The sequence below is a fragment of the Antechinus flavipes genome, chromosome 5 (assembly GCF_016432865.1).
Source record: "Antechinus flavipes isolate AdamAnt ecotype Samford, QLD, Australia chromosome 5, AdamAnt_v2, whole genome shotgun sequence".
In the NCBI taxonomy this organism is placed as follows: Eukaryota; Metazoa; Chordata; class Mammalia; order Dasyuromorphia; family Dasyuridae; genus Antechinus; species Antechinus flavipes.
Genome location: NC_067402.1, coordinates 9,662,303 through 9,675,531, shown reverse-complemented (window position 1 = coordinate 9,675,531; position 13,229 = coordinate 9,662,303). Strand labels below are relative to the sequence as shown.

The following is a 13,229-nucleotide window of genomic DNA, read 5'->3' as shown; positions in this document are numbered from 1 at the left end:
CCGCCCCTCTCCCTGCCTCTGCCTCTTGGAATAGAGTTTCCTCCAAGATTAGACTCTATACAAGCACTTCTCAATCCTTAAGGAGAATACACATCATCCAGACCCACTTCCAGCAGAATAGAACCTTCTTAAGGGCAGGCACTACCTCCCTTCTGTCATATCTCGGTACCTAGGACAGTGTCTGCACGCAGAGAATGTTGAACTAACTTGACGATCAATAAGTAGTGACCATCAAAGAGCAGAACGTCCAAACAGCTGGATGAGAACCAAAGATCAGACCCAGCTCAAACAGCAAAGGGGCCCTCACTCAACGGGACCGGACAAGCAGGCAAGTGATGATTCGGCTTCTGCTATAAGACATCCAGCAAGGAAGGGAGAGCCCCAAATCGCCGGCTGTACAAACATACATACACATATGTACACACACATATGCATGTGGATAATTATATATATACACATGCATATGTACAGACAAATACACACATACTTTATGTGACTTTTTTTTATTGTGCGTTCCAAATTATCTTTTCCCCTCCTACCTCCCTTGAAAAGACAAGCAATATTCTATGAATTACACATGTGAAGTTATGTAAAACAGATCTCCATAGTATTCATGTGGCAAAGAAAGAAGAAAAAACACAAAGAAAGCAAAACTAGATATTTACTTCAATTTGTGTTCAGAGTTCATCCATTCCTTCCCTGGAGATGAATATAGCATTTTTCATCATGAGTCCTTAAGGATTGTCTCGGATCACCGTATTGCCGAGAACAGCTAAGTCTTTCCCAGTTAATCATAGTGATGATATTACTGTTACTGTGTATAATATTCTACTAGTTCTGCTCACTTTACTTTGGATCAATTCTTCATTTTTCCCCAATTTTTTGGAAACCATCCTGCTCATTATTTCTTATAGCACAATAGTCTTTCATCATGATCATATACCACAAAGTGAGTTGCTAAAAATATTTTTGTACATATAGATCTTTTTCCTTTTCCTTTGATCTCTTTGGGATACAGACCGACTAGTGGTATTGCCACATCAAAGGGTATGCTGTTCCATAGCGCTTTGGACAGAATTCTAGATTTTTTTTCCAGAATAGTTGAATGAGCGCACAATTTCAATAGGGCCTTAGTGTCCCTATTTTCCTATATTCTCTCCAACATTTGTAATTTTCCTTTTCTGTCAGGCTAGTCAATTTATTAGGTATGAGATGGTACCTCAGACTGGTTTAATTTGTATTTCTCTAATTAATGGTGATTTATAGCATTTTTCATATGACTACTGATAGCTTTAACTTCTGAAAATTTTTAATTCATATCCTTTTGCCATTTGTCAATTAGGAAATCTGTCTCTCTGTCTGTGTCTCTATTTCTATCTCTATATCTCTGTCTGTTTCTCTGTCTCTGTCTGTCTTTGTCTCTGTCTCTGTCTCCTCTCCCTCCTTCTCCCTCTCTCTCTCTCTCCATATGTGTGTGTGTGTATGTATATGGATAAATTTCACCCAGTTCTCTATATATTTAACAAATGAAGCCTTTATCAGATAAATCTGCTGCAAACTTTTCTTCTCCAGTTTTCTGTTTTCCTTCTCATTTTGACTGCATTAGTTTTGTTCATGCAACATCTTTTTAATTCCATGTAATCAAAATTGTCTTTCTTACTTGTCATGATGCTCAATGTCTTGTTTGCTCATAAACTTCCCTTTTCCATAAGTCTAACAGGTATATTTTCCATGCTCTTCAAATTTACTTAGGATATCTCTCTTTGTGTCTAAATCATTTATTCCTTTTGACTTTATCTTGGTATTCAGTGCAAAATGTTGCTCTATGCCTAGTATCTATCCAACTACTTTTCAGTTTTCATAGCAATTTTTTCAAATGTTGAGTTCTTGCCTCAGAATCTTAGATATTTTGGTTTTTCAAATACTAGATTACTTAAGTCATTTACTACTATATATTGTGAGCCTGATCTATTCCATCATTCTTTTTCTGAACTAGTAGCAGACTGTTTTTTTTTGTTTAATTAATTAATTTATTTATTAGAGCTTTTTCTTTACAAAACATATGCATGGATAATTTTTCAACATTGGAACCTTCTGTTCCAAATTATCCCTTCTTTCCCCCCACTCCCCTTCCCTAGATAGCAGGTATTCAAATACATGTTAAATATGTTAAAATATATGTTAAATCATATATATGTATATATATATATATATATATGTGTGTGTGTGTGTGTGTATACACACACACACACACACACACACAGTTATCTTAGCAGACCATTTTCATGATTAGCATTTTGTAATATAGCTCAAGATCTGGAACTACTAGGGCTGGCTGCACTTTTGAACTGTTCTCATTATTAGCAAGGTTTTTCCGGTGGCCCCTCTGCAACTTCCCCCCATGGCTGCTGGTTCTGTTCTCTGGGACTCCCCAGAAGAACCCGGCTGCCTCCTCATGGAACAGCCCTTTCAATACCTGAATGAAGCTAACATATTTCCTTTGATTCTTCTCCTGGCCAACTCTGACCAGATTCTTCCACAGATAATCATGAACTCAGGACCTTTTCACAGTCTATCGGTTCCCTCCTCTGGACATCAATATATTTAACCTGGCTTCCCAGGCTAGGAAACTTCCTAAATAAGACGGTGAGAAAAGCCTTCATCCTATAAAACATGAGCAAGAGAACTCACTGTTCCTTGTAACGTCAAGGGCCTTAACCTCAAAGATCCTTTTCCACTTAGAGATGGAGGCTCAAGCTACTTCTTACTCACTATTAGAGCTGTTGTTGTGGGGACGCCTTTCAAGCCTAGCTCAGGCTGGAGGGAAGAGGAGTTTCCTTCCCATTTTACAATTCTTCCAAATAGCCAGTCCTGGAGAATGTCAGTGATAGCCTCTCATCAGAGTTCAAAAGGCCATATTGCAACTTCTACTCTTTACATGGAAATCCCAATAAACAGAGATCAGAATTCAGCCCTATAAACACACAGAGAACTTAATCTTTAGAGATGCATGGGGCATATGAGACCCCACATGTCTATTTTGTCTGGTTTTCTTATAGTCAATAAACTGGAAACATCAACCCTTTAAAACATGCACATAGAACACACACACACACACACACACACACACACACACACACACACAAAACCAGTTCTTTCTCCTTTCCAATAAATCTCCCAAACCCCTGAACCAGTGACTGAAACCTCAAAGAGTAATTTGCCTTCTTAACCCGCTATCCCAACAGAAATGATTGGGTCTAACTGCTTGCTTTTGTTCAGAGTCTAATCACTAAATTGTGAAAAATCACCCTCAACTTACCCAAAGTGCTAGTGATTATAAATAATTGCCCCAGACCGAGAGAAAGCGGCAGGCAGGATCCCAGTCTTTCATCCAATTTATTCAGCAGCCATCCACATTCCATTTGTCTAGACTAAATATAGCAGCATTTATACAAGAAATCAGGAGTGCTAACCGGGAGCAGAGAAAAGACATGAATATTTCATCAAACGCAGGGCAGCCTGGCAATCGGCAGATGGACGGAAGAGCTCGGGGCTGGTCATCTCCGGCCTGCTGGACACAAGGCCGCTCCTTGGAAAATGGCTCATCTGTAGTCAATCTCCATCAAGTCATGGGGCCAAAGGCATCTGTCCTGGGTTCAGTTTGGTTTTTAACATAAATTGTGACAAAGGTTCGTCTCGTTCAAAAAGAGAATGATGAGGTTTTTGATGAAGAGGTAATGAATAGAATACAGAGAAATGTGAGCAGCGCTCTGTAGAAGCTGGCTGCTTCTGGACATCGCCTTGTGTCTGATTCCTGTTCCCAGCACAGGGTGGCACAGAAAACCACTGCCAACGGCTGCCAAGTCAGCACCGTTAGCCAAAAAGCAGCCCACCAAGAAACCCTAACCAATGCGGGATCATCCCAGGATATGGGGAGCTTAGGTCTCTCATCAGCACTGTAGGGATTCAAATGCCTCCGAGAACAAGTGGTTTGTTGTATGGGGGAAGGAGAGAAAGAGAGAGAAAATGAGATACATACAGAGAAACACAGAGACACAAAGAGACAGAGAAACACAGAGACACAAAGAGACAGAGAAACACAGAGACACAAAGAGACAGAGAAACACAGACACACAAAGAGACAGAGAAACACAGAGACACAAAGAGACAGAGAAACACAGAGACACAAAGAGACAGAGAAACACAGAGACACAAAGAGACAGAGAAACACAGAGACACAAAGAGACAGAGAAACACAGAGACACAAAGAGACAGAGAAACACAGAGACACAAAGAGACAGAGACACAAGAGTCAAACACAGACATATAGAGACAGGGACACAGAGACACACAGAGAGATTGAGACTAAACAGGGAATTACTTTAAAGGACTCATTATCACTTACGATTTTAGAGAATTGCCAAAAGTACTGAAAGAGGAAGAAACTAAATTAAATTTAATTCTATTCTATTCAAACTACAGTTTTTATTAAGTGCCTGTGGGCCTAATACTGTGCTAGGAAGTGAGGACACAAAGATAAAAATAAAACACACCCTTTCTTTTATGAGCTTATATTCTTTTGGGAGACAATAACATGATTACAGATAAGCTGATTATATATATATATATATATATATATATATATATATATACATACATACATATTATATATATGCATATTATATATAATATGCATATTACATATATGCATATTATATATATATATACTGTAGTATGCAGTATTATATACTATAACTCATTATAGTATATAGTATTATTCCATTACATATGTACACATACACACATATAGAGTTTATACCATTTATACATATACACACAACTATATGTGTGTATATACACAAAACAAATCAAACAACTGGGAAAACCAGACTAGGACTCTTGTAAGATGAGACTCTTCCACTGAGTTTTGAAGGCAGCAAGCAGGAGCTCCTAGAGGCAGAAATGGGAAGTAAAGGCACTCCCAGTTGGGAAGATGGTCTTTGGAAAAACAGAAGTGCTTTGCCTGAAGAACAGCACAGAGAGCAGTTATTCTGAAGCTCTCTGTGTGCAGGGAGGAATCACCCCATAAAGTTAACTCAGTGTAACAAAACAAGATGTTGTCCACAGTCCCCAACCCCTTTGTGCCCCAATGTGCTTTTACCCCTCATTGTACCCTCCTGGAATCACTGGAGATCCCCCTTCCACAAGAAGCTCATCTTGACCTCCCTCCAGTACCTTCCCTTTGCTGATGACCTCCAGTCTATCTTGTCTATACCTTCTTTAGGCAAAGCAACTTGCTCATTGGCTCCCACTAAGAGCCTGGGAACTCCTTAAGAGCGGGGTCTGTCTTTCTTTGTCTCCCCATGGTTTAGACACACAATGGGCATTTAATTAATGCTTATTATCTAACAGAAAAGTTTTATTTTATCCTAGGGGCAATAAAGAAACACAGAATCTCTTAGAGACAGTATTACTCATTTCCTGGTAACAAACATTTGGTTAAGTCCTAGATAAAAATTTCTTTTCCTATACAAAAATCTATCAAAATCAGAAGATGGGCTTTGGCAAATGACAGCCAAGAGATCTAATCTTCCACCAGACAATTAATAAGACAGTAAAGAACGTGCGATAAAAGGCCACCCTGCAGCTGAAGTCATGACTCAGAAGAACAATATTTGTGTCATGGAATCTTCTGATCAGCTCTTTAAGTCTAATTACTCTCAAGAATTCCAAACAAGAGTGGCAAGGAACTGGAAACTGAGTGGATCCGCCCATCACATGGGGAATGGCTGAATAAATTGTGGTATATGAATGTTATGGGATATTATAGTTCTGTAAGAAACGATCAGCAGGATGATTTCAGAGACACCCGGAGAGACTTACATGAGCTGATGCTGAGTGAAATGAGCAAGACCAGGAGATCATTACACATGGCAATAAGGTTATACGATGATCAACTCTGATGGACTCTTTTCAACAATGAGATGATTCAGGCCAATTCCTATTGACTTGTGATGGAGAGAGCCATCTGCATCCAGAGAGAGAACTATGGGGACTGAATGTGGATCACAACAGTTTTTCACCTTTTTTGCTGCTGTTTGATTGCTTTTTGTTTTCTTTCTCAGTTTTTTCTGATCTGATTTTTTTATCTGATTTTTCTTTGCAGCATGATAAATGAGGAAATAGGAATAGAATAATTATACATGTTTAACATATATAGGATTATCTGCTGTCTAGAAGTGGGAGTAGAGGAAGGAAGGGAGAACAATTTGAAACACAAGGTTTTACAAGGGTGACTGTTGAAAATTATCTTTGTATGTATTTGGAAAATAAAAACTATTATGAAAAAAAGAATTCCAAACAAGGTAGAACTGATATGCCTTGCCAGAAGAAGTTCCCGCCCCAGGAGTTCCATCAAATCAGTCAACTATTGTGGTCCCTCTTATTTATTTGCTCCCCCCACATCCCAGACTCCATTATGGCCAAATGTTTCCCAACTGTACTTATATCATTCTTCCATAACCATATTCCTCAAATAACCCTAACATGCTACCCCTGTTCACACACCAGCTCTCATCTCATCTCAAAACTTAAGTGGTGATAGTAGACAATATTACAAGGCATGTTCTCAACATAATAACCAGCTCTGGGGTACCATATGCCATACAGAGAGGCTCTTCCATTCACATTCATGCTTCTCCAGCAACAAAAGATTCAAAACCCAGAAGATGATGGCGTTGATATTTAGAGGAAAAAGGAAGAAATGAAAGAAAAATCTCCAAGCCAAAAAATATGAATTCTAACTCCAGTTACTAGAATCCACTGTGTCCCAGTCAGGGCACAGTCCTGGAGAAAATGTACATTTAAATTGTGTTTGGATTGGTTTAGGATTATTTTTTGTTTGTTGTCTTTTAACTCCTCTCACTGTAAAACTGTCAGGACTGTGGGTCACAGAGAGAAACTGGTTTTTGTTTGGTTTGGTTTTGAAGATTTTTTTTTAAGTTGAGTTTTTTTTTCAAAATTCTCATGAATATAAATTTGTACCTTTTAACTATTCAGTGTAAAATCTTGTCATGTGTACAAAAATTAAAAATTCCCAAATTTAAAAAAAAGCTATACAAGAAGCAGAAAGGAAGAAAAAATGGAGATTACTGATTGTCCAAAATGAAAAAGTCACAAAAGACATTTCTTTCTCTGAAGAAACTAGTCTTAGAATGGTGCCTCTGTGTACAGATGACAGGCTGTTCGACTCCAGGGCAATGTAAGGCTTCTTCCTATATCAAGACACTAAAGAATGAAACTTATTTTTATATAGAAATGGCAAAGTGAGGGCCATCTTGCTTCTTTCTGCTATTCCTGGTGCCTTGCATATATGGTCAAGTCTGAGTTACCCAGAATCTTTGTGGAAAAGAATGCATCAGCTGACTAAATTAGGTAACTGACAGTTATCAAGCATGCTAATTTTATGAGAATTTTTAACAGTCATTCTAGAACATTCTAGAACAGTCTGTTCTAGAAGCAGAGTGGTATAGTTGTTTAAATGTATAGCTGAGGAAACTGAGGCAGATAGGTGAAGTGATTTGTCCAAGATCCAGCTAAATAAATTTTCACTAAAACTATCATGATCTCTATTAAATTTTAAAATTCCCTGACATATTTTGTTTTGACAATAAATTCTTCACAAGAAACATCTCCAAATCCCTCAACACAATGTATATTCCCTGACAGCAGTGAGGTAAAAACCGCCATCATGTGATGATCGGATGGTGATCATATACATGTATGATGTACATGTATAAATACATGTGATGATCACATGGGGATATAGCATTCCCATTTTTGTAGTTTAGCAATCACTAATAGAAAAGAATATATATATATTTATATGTATATACTTTGATTGCAAGGTAGAAGTCACTATTTTCTCTTTCACTGATAATTCATAAGAGGATGGGATTGGCAATCAGGATCAACAACAGATAATGACCATTAATTAGATACTACTAGGAATCCCCCTTTTTCCTGTTTCTCCCTTCTCTCTTTCAATAAGACACCAAGTCTTGTATTTTTTCCTTTCAAGATGTCTCCAATTCATTGTTTAGCCCCCATTTCCATCAGCACCATCCTCTTCTAGGCCCTAATTACTTCAATCCTATCTCACTAGAATAATAACACTACACCGGTCTCACTGCTTCCCCGCTTCAATCAACATTACCAGATTTTTATTGTTTTAAAACATTGTATTATCAATTTCATTCTTCAATCAAAAACATTCCCTGGCTCCTTGCAGCCCAGACTCTATAGGATGGCATTCAAAGCTCTCCACACATAACCCATCTTTTCAATTTTCTTTCCTGTTACTGCCTTGTACAAAACATCTTCCCCGAGAGTGAATGAATGAAACTGCATTGACTAAGGTTCCCCATGTGCAATGCACCATACTAACCCCTTGGAAGTATAAAGGCAAGATGGTCCTGCTCTCAGGGAGCAAGCACATGAATGGTGAAGGCAGCCTTTGTGGGAGGTATCTAATTCAAGTTCAGTGGAAAGCTCCCGTAGTCCCTAGGGTGCACTTTTAATATTATTCCCAATGATGAAAAATTATATTGGTTTCTGATGCTGAACTATTTGACAATGTCAGGGACTTTGGTCATAAGGACTTTCTGTTCTGAGTCACCAGTAGTTGGGACAGCTGAGGATGGAGCAGCTGTAGTACAGTAGAGGCAGGTAGGAGGGCAGACTTCTATAGGAGCGGCTCCCTTTCAGGAACTCCATATACTATCCAAACTACTTCCAAAATCATCCATTCACTTCTCATCTTTGGATCCACTTGCTTGAACTGTGTATATTTTCTCCTTATTTCCATTTCTCAGAATCCCTTGCTTTCTCTAATCCTCATCCTCTTAGCTGCTAAGGGTTTCTTCTTCCTGCAATTATTTTTACTTATCTATTAACATCCTGTATTAGCATGCAAGTATTTTAAAGAAATAGTGCCTTTTTTTGTCTTTGAATCCCCACTATATCTCGACAAAGAGCAGGTACCTAAAAAGTATTCCTTGAAGTGAAATGAAAATAGACACAGAAAATTAAAATAGGAAACTCCAAAAGGTTGACTTGATTTTTATCAGAGATCTTTAAATTTGTTCTTAAATTAGAATTTCCCAAAGTTGTTTCCAAAGAATGGTAAGGACTCAACAAAAAACCCCTCCAAGGTTTGTTTATTAAAAGGTGGATTATTTTTTCTCAATAGTCACTGAAAGCTGTCCCCTAGGTCAATTTACAGCATAAATACACATTAATGAGATCTTCATCTCCTTTCTGCAATCCATATCTTAGAAGCCTCCAGAAGAGAAGACACAGAGATACTGACAAACATCCTGCACTGACCCAGGCAGGAAAAGAAAAATAAATGAATGCTCCCCATCTCATAAACACACACGAAATACGACCTCTGTGTGTGTCTGTGTAAATGACTTTAAAATGCCAGAAGTGGCTCTCTATCACTTCCATGATCAAATATAAAATACTCCCTTTGGCACTCAAAGCCCTTCATAATCTGTTGCTCCCCTTCCCTTTCTAGCCTTCTTATATCTACAAAGCTCTGCAGACTCTGTGATCCAGGAAAACGATCTCCTCCCTGTTTTCTGCACAAGATTCCCCTATCCCAAACTGGGGCATCTTCTCTAGCTGTCAGCCCCATGCCCGAGATGCTCTCTCCTTGTCTTGTTGTTCAAGCCCCATTTGCTTCAAAAACACGTACCCTGCCCCTGCCCCTGCCCCCTCACTGTCTCTCAGGATGGCAATGTGATAGTCAGGAGATTCAGAATGTCACGGAGGAAGTGCCCCTTCCTACACCACCCACTGGGGCAAAACCTCGTCCACTCTACCTTAGTTATAATTCTGGCACAGAATTTTTCTGATATTTATGACAATGAAAACCAAAAGTACCACTGGAGTATATGTAAATTTTGTTATGAGACTCTTAAAAATAAACCTGCTAATATAAAAATGTGTTTTACATCTATTCACTTGCTGTGAAATGGAAAACATTAATGTCTTCTCTTCCAGTGTATGGAGATAAGAAAGAAAAAAAAAGAGGGACTCTTGATTGCTTCTCTCCTGGAATGAGTGACTCCATCAGTAAAATAGGCTCCCTTTCAGCACAAAATGAGCAATCGCTACAGTCCAATATTCAGGGTTCAGACAGCAATGTCCAATTCTCTTACTCTGCTAGTCATATAGCAATGCAATGTGGTCTTCTTCTGTCCCTACAACCTCCAGACCTATCATCAGTTATTATTAAGTGTCTGCCTCCACCTCCAAGACTCACACTGCCCTCTGTTAGGTTTTTCTTTCCTTTTTTTTAATTTTACTTCCTACATGGACAGAGGTCAGAAATCCTCTGCATTCAGAGTTTACTTGATTGACAAAAAAATATCAATCAAATGATCTCTCCCTGTCACAGCTGCTATCCATGATGGAACCACTCTTTACATCAAATTTAGGACCTATAGCACTTCTTTCCAAGATCAAAGGCATTACTCATAAATGGAGGGCAAAGGAATGAATGGGTAGATTTTTCTACAATTTTCATTCCCTTTGAAGTTGCAAAAAAAAATCACCAGTTATAAAGAAGGCAGGATGAAAGACCTATCGACTCACTCTTGCCTTTTACAACATTTTAAAGCTTGTGATATTAAGGAAAAGTCCTTCCCTAAAAAAGTTGCTTCCAAAAAAAAATTCCTTTCTTTGCTGGATAAGAACTTTGTTTATATAGAACCTCACAGCTTACAAAATGGTTTGCATCCATGATCTCACTGGAGTTTCACAACAACCCCGTAAAACAAGTCTTCAGTGGCTTCCGATGGAACATACAAAATTCTCAGCCTGTTATTTAAAGCCTTCCACAATCTGGCTCATACCTGCCCTTCCAGAGCGATGATTCCCTTTCACACACTCTCTCATCCAGCCAAACTGGTTGACCAGCTGGCTGTTCTTTATACATGCCATTCTATCTGCCTATGCTTAGGTTATCCTTTGGTTTAGTCATGATCTCTTGTCTGTCTCTCTGACTGTGTGTATGTGTGTCTGTCTGACTGTCTCTCTCTGTCTCTGTGTGTATATCTGTCTCTCGTCTCTCCCTGTCCTTCCCTCTTTCCCTTTCTCTCTCTTCCTCTCTCCCTCTCCACACCTCTCCTTCAAATCTCCGATCCCCTTCAAAACCCAATTCAGCTGCCACCTTCAACTCCCGCCCAACCTTTTGCTTTCTCTACCCCACTACCATATAACGACTTTGTAAATAACTTGGCACTTATGTGACTGTATATATTCTACATCTCTCTCCTCCTTCTAATAGAAAGGATTCTTTAGGAACTGTGGCCTTTTGGTCCTGGCAGCCCAAGCTTACAATCTACTGGAAGTGATAGGATGTGGACTTAGCAAGGTAAGGAGAGGATAACTGCAAGGAGAAAACACTTCACAAGTATAGGATTTGGGAAAGACTTCCGGTAGAAAGTGGCAGCTGAGCTGAGCCTTGAAAAAAGATAAGGAGCCCAAGAAGCAAGGAGAGAAAGCTTTGGAGGTCGGGATGGGGGATGCATCAGTCAGAGCAAAACCTTGGAGATGGGACAAGATTCCACAAATGGGACAATTTAATCCTATTGTGGACAAGGTTTCTAAATAAACTAACAAATACATTTGAGTTTTGTTTTGTTTTGTTTTTGCTATTTCAACCCATAAACTGTCTACTTTTTGATAATCATATGTCAATAGTTTGAACATAAACTAGATGCCATATAATCACTCATATTTTCAGATATTTTTGCCTTTCTCTATATAGTAGAGACAATATGGGACAAGATAATATCAGACACCAAATAACTGTATCTTGAACTGAATTTTCACTTTAAATTATAGCCCCAAGCTAGATTGGATTTCCATAGCTATCTCCACAAGAATTATACTAAAGAAAGGAGAAATTATATGAATACAAATAAGCCAGCCCACTTAAATCATATATTTAGAGCTGGAAGCATCTCAGAAATTATCTAGTCCAAAAATTCTTAGCAAGTATTCTGTCACGGACCTTTTGGATGAAGATTTTATGTCCCTTTGCTGAAGGATGTTTTTAAATGCAGAAAATAAAACATACAGGATACAAAGGAAATCAATTATAATGAAATACAGTTTGTGCATGTTTGTATGTGTGAGTACATGGGAGGGTGTGCAAGTATGTGCACACGTGTATTTAAAGTTCATAGATTCCAGGTTAAGAATCACTGATCTGTTAATTTTTTTTTCATTTGATAGCTAAGGAAACTGAGGCCCAGCAAAGTTCAGATACTTGCTCAAAGTAACAAAAAATGAGCATCAAAGGTTGAATTTGAATTCAGACCTTCTGATTTCAGAACCACTTTTCTTTCCACAACAGCACATGTTTGTACCCAATTCAACATTTAAATTATTTTAACAGCAAACATTTAGGAATTTTAAAATTAATTAGTGAAATGGCAGCACACCACACTGTTTAACTGTGCAAGAGTTCAAATTTACTTTGTCCTGAATTGAGAAGAAGATCAAGAAGAAGAAGGAAACACCTCAGGCCTTTATCATGGACCACCAGTTGAAAACTACACTTCATACTAGAGGAACTTCCAAACTTTGAAAGAAACTATAGTTCCTCTAAGAAAACGGCCCCTCTAGGTTGACATTGAGTGGAAAGGTTAACCATCTTAAGTAGAAAATTAAAAAACAACATTTTTAGCAGATATGATTGACAGAAGTGAAAATAAATATGACCCAGATCTTCTTGGGAACCTCAGAGCCTGGCCAATCTTGTTCTCATCTCGCTCAGAGTCATTGGAGTCGGTCTGCTTCAAAAGCAAACTTGAAAATTCTCTAGTCCAATCTCATCCACCAGATGATGTTTCACTAACTTGAGAACTCACCACAAGAAGACAAATCAAAATCTTTTTAATTCCGTTAGTCTCAAAAACACAAAGAATGGTTACTACCATAGATCGAAAGGTCCAGTGGGTGCCATGGGTTACTGAATGCAAGTGATGTCAAAAGAACTAGGTTCAAATCTTTGGCTTTTCCACTTAGTACTCATGTGGGTTGGTATATCATTTCACTTATTGGAGAACCAGGTTTTTTTTTTCCTTTATAAGATTAGGGAATTAAAAAGGGCAACCTCTATAGTTTTGCTTAACTCTAAATGCTATAATCAT

At 38.4% G+C, this 13,229-nt stretch overlaps 1 protein-coding gene across 7 annotated transcripts in view; it reads right to left on the bottom strand.

The window, feature by feature from the left end:
- The window catches only part of HDAC9 (histone deacetylase 9), an 867,097-nt gene that overhangs the window by 429,566 nt on the left and 424,302 nt on the right, over positions 1–13,229 (bottom strand). The window contains exon 1 of one of the 7 annotated variants that reach the window (XM_052000810.1): positions 3,320–3,448. The exons of 5 other annotated variants lie outside the window; for them this stretch is intronic. In XM_052000810.1, coding sequence (XP_051856770.1) covers positions 3,320–3,422 — 103 coding nt within the window. In that variant the 5' untranslated portion in view covers positions 3,423–3,448. Of the gene's footprint in view, positions 1–3,319; positions 3,449–13,229 lie in introns of those variants that run through there. One more of the 7 variants, XM_052000808.1, reaches the window with a different exon arrangement.